This window comes from Gossypium arboreum, chromosome 1 (genome assembly GCF_025698485.1).
Source record: "Gossypium arboreum isolate Shixiya-1 chromosome 1, ASM2569848v2, whole genome shotgun sequence".
NCBI lineage: Eukaryota > Viridiplantae > Streptophyta > Magnoliopsida > Malvales > Malvaceae > Gossypium > Gossypium arboreum.
In genome coordinates, this window is record NC_069070.1 from 31,071,100 (window position 1) to 31,077,175 (window position 6,076).

General features: G+C 30.9%; 1 protein-coding gene across 1 annotated transcript; it reads right to left on the reverse strand.

Annotated features, from left to right (window-relative positions):
* Positions 1 to 583: 583 nt before the first annotated feature.
* On the reverse strand, positions 584 to 1,345 carry LOC108472921 (dirigent protein 22-like). Its single transcript, XM_017774487.2, has one exon. The coding sequence runs from the start codon at positions 1,280 to 1,282 to the stop codon at positions 692 to 694; it is 591 nt and encodes a 196-aa protein (XP_017629976.1). The 5' UTR covers positions 1,283 to 1,345; the 3' UTR covers positions 584 to 691.
* Between the last annotated feature and the right edge of the window lie 4,731 nt (positions 1,346 to 6,076).

Genomic DNA, 6,076 nt, shown 5'->3' on the forward strand with positions numbered 1-6,076 from the left:
ATTCACCAAATTAGTAAGCCAAATAAATATGACCAAGTTACCTCACCATCAACTGATTTGGCATTATTTTACAAATTAGCATTTAACCATGGGATAAAGTCTTTAGTATAAAGATGCTAATCTCTTTCACTCCACTAAATTTTACTATTTATTTCAAGTCATTTACGTACATAATAAAAAAATAAATTATTTTTTGAATTAATAAAAAAATAGAATTATTTTTATTAAAAAAACACTCATTCTTGCAGCATTTTTCTTTTGAAATTTATTCGTAGCTTTTTTAAAGGTGTGCAACCACGATGACTTGAAACTTTTTTTTTCTTTTTTTTTTTCAGAATTGAATAAAGAAAAAAAGAAATTCCATCCATTTTGGTTTCCTTGAAAGTGGTGCGGGGTAAAGCAATTAGCTTAACACTTCATCTTGGAAAAAGAAATATGATTTAGACATTGTATACGTAAAAGTGGTCAACAAAATCCGGAAATTACATTCATTATCAATATATGACAATTCATGGAACATTCTCTCTCCATCATAAATAATAAAAATTTTATAATTAATTTTTGAGATAAATCACAAAATTAGTTGTCCAAAGCATATAAATTTAAAGCAAATTATCAAGTTATACAGAAGAAGACAAAAGTCCACAAAATCTCAAGCCATTGGGATTCATACATTAATCATATACTCTTATCAATAATGAAGGACATAGACGTTGTACTCCACAACTGCATCCCCAGTTTTAATATTGAATGTATGAGTCTTCGCCTGAGCATATCCACGGGCAAATCGGAAAAGGCCGCTACAGCCGACGATAGGCATCTCCCTCACCGTCGAGAACACCGTGTTCCGCCCCAAAAGACTAAGGGCACTACCGTTATACTTGCCTTCCACGAAAGCCAAGTTCATTACCATTAACAAACCAACAACGTCTTGCGCTGCGGATGCGTAAATCCCTTGCGCTTTTCCCACAAGCTTGGAGTTCCGGTCGGGTGTAGCCGTCAAAGGGTCATCAACCATCACGACAGTGCCGAAACCAGCCTCGGATTTGTTCGTCAAGGCTGCACTGGCGACCCGGATAGCAGTGGGATTTCGTCCGCTGACGACGTCGTGGAAGTAGAAGTGAAGATGACTGAGTTTCTGTCGTTTGAGGCCCAAGTGTTTGGGAGACAAACTGTTTGAGAAGCCATGGGGTTTTGCAGAGGCAAGTTTAATGGAGAAGAAGAGCAGAGTAGATAGAAAAAAGAAAGTGGAGGAGAGTAGCTTTGAGAAGGTTTTAGGCATGTTGAAACGTAGAGAGATTTGGGGACTTAATATGAATGAAATGTATGGACTAAAATTAAGGATCCTACCAATATACAGGAGTTAGTGGAAAGAAAAGTGCAAGCATGCTTTGACAAAGTTAGCCTTATCGGTGTGCTTTCTTTTCCTTTCTCTTAGTCAGTTTCAATTCAAAAGAGAAAAAACATGCTACTCTAAACTTGTGAATTAATGCGCTCCAAACGTTAGATTCGGGTATTAATGTAATAACATGAAAAAATTATTTATTATTATTATTATTATTATTATTATTATTATTATTAAAATAGAACACCTTTAAACTTGAAACTAAAAGGATAAATAAAAACTGTTGTGCCAAAAAAAAAATGAAATGTAACATAAGTGTTTTATGATTTTAACTTAATTAGATATATATATTTATAAAATAAATTATTTTTATGTCGAGTTAACTAAAAGGGAGTAAATGATTAAGACAATTAATCAGTTTAGATTAAGATATATATTATCTTTTAATTACTTTAAATATATTAATAGACTTATCTTATATTTAAAATAATATATATAAGTTGGTTAAAGTAGTTGATTTAATTATAAATTTTAACAACCTGATTAATAAATCAATATTATATATATTAAAATAAAAATTTGTGATCATCTTGTTTCAAGTAAAAGGCAATAATATTTTTAATTAAAATGAAAAAAGTCATTACTTGTTTTGAATGAATTTTTGTTTTCCTTTTCTCCTTGCTACTAACTGACCCCAAAAATAACAAGAGGTGTACGGTATACCGCCTTTTATAAATACCCCAAAAATATTGGAGACACAAACTGAAGATACATGTATACACAACATACATCACACCAATTTTCATTATCTTTTCTTAAAATTGATAACGTCATCCCAATATCTCTACTCTCTTTTATTTCATAATTAATTTAGAGTATGTGGTATTTTAAAATTTAAAACAAATTTGTAATTTAAAATTGATTGAAATCATTATACACTACCAAACTATGTATTTTATTCTAAATTGGTCTCTACATTTTAAAATATTCTAATTACATTCTTAAACTATCACTACAGGAAAATAGGGCTTTAGCGGCGTTTTATCAAAAAACGCCGCAAAAATTGTAAAATACAGAGCAATAGCGGCGTTTTTTAAAATACAGAGCAATAGCGTCGTTTTATCAAAAACGCCGCTAAAAACAGAGCAATAGCGGCGTTTTACCAAAAACGCCGTTAAAAACAGAGCATTAGCAGCGCTTTTGGTAAAACGCCGCTAAAAACCAAAGCATTAGCGGCGCTTTTGGTAAAACGCCGCTAAAAACCAGAGCATTAGCGGCGCTTTTGGTGCCGGTAAAAGTCATATAACCCCTAAACCCCAAAAAAATCAAAAACACTAATCTATAACCCCTAAAACAATAATTATTAAAATTTATAATTATACAATATATTAAATATTTTCTTATATAATCGTAAAAGAGATAGTATTGAATTTAAAATATTGAATTAATTATCATTATAGTTTAAGGTTTATGGTTTAAGATGGTTTAAGATTTAAGGTTTATGAGTTAACTATGGTTTAAGATATATAGTTTAGGGTTTAAGTTTTAGGAGTTAACTAGTATTTGAAGGTTTATGATAAATTATGGGTTTAAGGATTATGATTTAGGGTTTAGGGGTTAAAGTTGGTGTTTAAGGTGTAAGGGTTTGGGGTTAAGGGTTAAGGGTTTAGTGTTTATGGGATAGGGGTTAAGAGGTTTAAGGTTTAGATTAATTAGTATTTTTTATTTATATATTAAACGATTTCTTATATAATTGTAAAAGAGATAATATTAATTTGAATATATTAAACTTATAATTATAGTTTAAATTATTTAAGAGATAATAGATAAACTTTTATATATATATATATATATATATATATTAAATGGTTTAAGATTTAATCTAAAAATATTTTGATATATTAAAAATAATTCCATTCAAATTAATTCCTCTACACTTAATTTATTTAAGTGAAATTTAAACTTAAAATTTAGTCCTTATATTTTAATTTGATTAGTTTTAGTCCTGTATTTTTCAAATTGATCAATTTTATCTTTTGTACTTTTCAAATTTTAAAATTTTAGTCATGATCACTCAAATGATAGCAATTATATATGTTTGGTTAAATTTTGCTATTAGTTTTGGTATTGTGAGTAAAGTTGTAGGTTGAGTTCATGTTATCCAATTATATATTATCATGTAATGTTTTAATCAAAAGTTAATAATATTAACTATTTGGATTAATTAATAATATTATAAAAATATATAGACTAAATGATATTAAAATTAAAGTATATGCAAAAAAAATCTGAAATTTAAATATATTAGAGAGACTAAATTAAAATTTAACCATTTTAGTAAATAATAATAATAATAATAAAAGAGAAAAAAGAAAGAAAAATTATTGGTTGCATACTTAGTGGCGTTTTTAAAAACGCATAAAAGATATTAATTACCGTCGTTTTCATAAAAACGCCACAAACATCTCCTTTACTTTCCTCAATTCAAATTACCCCGAACGTCTTTTATCTTTCTCCTTTTACTTTAGTTTCAATTTTTACTCTATTTGACATGAGAGGATTTCTAAGCCTTTTGCGGTGAAGCCGTGGCACTGTGTGAAGGCGTTGAGGTTATCTCCGATCTAGATGTACAAAACACGGAGGTGGAGGGGACTCTCTAACGGTGAATAAGAAGGCGGCGACTACAGATGACATGATTCCTCGAAATAACAGGATATATGGAAGATGTGAAGAGACTAAGTAAAGTTTTGAAGTTGTACCTTTTATGCATGCGAAAAGATCGCCAACGAAGCGAATGAACTAGTTAGCGAGAAGGCCTTCAACAAGAACAAGAATTATTTTTGAGGAATAGGATTCCACAAGTTGCGGCGATTCTAGTTGAGCGAGACCGTAGTTTGTTGGATGTCAAGAGCTCGGTCAATGAAGGAAAGGGAAGCGGCAGGAGTTACGTTCGCTATGCGTTTCCTGGCGGATGAGTAGTTTCTCTGGGTTTGTTGCTTCTATCATTTCTACTGATATGCTAGAATGTTTATTTTTTCTGCGTATTTAGAAATCTTTGCTGGGTTTGTATTTTTTATTATTATTAATCACGAGGATTTAGTAATTTAGCTGTTGCTGATTAGCTCACTTCTTTGTTTTCCTTCACACTCTTGCTTTTGGATATTATTATCAAGCATGAATGACTTTGATATCTGGGCTGTGGTTAATCTTAGCTCAAACTTTCTCCCTTTTTATGGCCTTTTTGGCTACTTGGTATATGCTTTTCAAGCCCAAATGTTTGTTCTTTTTTCCATTAGCTTGAGATGCCATTTCTTTTGCTATTTTGAGTGTTGATTTTGCTCCGACCATATGAATCTGTGGATACCATTACTATTACTTGCTTGATGAGAGCGATACATGGATAGAACTTGTCTTTCATTGCATTTTGTGTGTTGACATTCATCTTCAATTATATGTTTATTTATTCATTTGCATCTTGTTTAAGAGATACTGTTTGTATTGTCTTCTAGAATAGCTTACCTATGGGTTTTTGACTTGGTAATTTGATAGGTGTCCAAAAGGAGAGAATGAAACCAGAGGACATGTATATATTATCAAGAGATGGGGCTATCATATCTTCACCTTCTCCAAAGCCATACCCTCATAAGCCTTCTAAATGCTCTGATTGTGCTTCGCTTTTCATGAAGGTAACTATTATTTGTGTTTTTGTAGGAAAACCATACAAGAGAAACTACAATTGGATTGAAATCAGAAGATGGCCAAGTCTCACTTGCTTTGGTGCAAAAATAGATTAAATATCTCAGACACAAATTGATAACCTACAGATTTAGCTCTCATCTAATTTAGGTGCTCTTGATCCTATTGGAACTGAAAACTTGGTGGAGGGTGTAAAATGATGTATATTCTTGTGGTTGTTACGACTAAATTGTTAAAATTTTCATTGTAAAATTAAATCCTATTTGTTACTTTATCTGTTACATTCTGCAATTGGTTGACATAATTTTGTTTTACCAATCTGGAATACAACTCGTTAACTACTTAGATTCTTATTAATACTTTTACCCAAAGGGTAGTTGTTGATTACGTGGTTTGTTAAGGAGTCGAAGTAGTACTGCTATTTGTCACCAGTATTCTTTTTTCCTCTTAATTCAGGCATATCATATGCGTAATGTCAAACATTATCCACATCACGGAATGGAATTCTGTCTTGCAACAATGATCAATCCACATTTGAAAGAGTTTCGTGTAAGTTATTGTTGACTGTAATATTATTCTAAACTGTGTCTCTCTATTTCTCTCACTTTAAATTCTTTCTTTACTGCTCACATCTGTGTTATTTTAGTGATTGTTTTACTTTTTCTCTTTTAGATGTTTGCAGGTCACTCATATGGAAATGATAAAAGGAATCAAAGGACATGGTTACTACGAAGAACTTGTGATCCCAATTATCGAGAACACAGCTTATGAAAATGAGCTCACTGATTCTCTTGCTAAAGCTGTATGTTTCTTCTGCATTGATCTTTTCAATAGCGATAAAGAGACTTATTTTATGATGACCATAAAATGTTCATGTAACTGAATAAGATAATCAAATACCATACATCAATGAAGGCTAAGTGTTTCTATTTCCTAGTACCATTTTGCTAATAAGAACATGTTGTCTTCATTGCAGTTCACTAGCAATTCATTTCAGTGTGCTTTCATTCTAATGAAGTTAACTTTAACATTTTT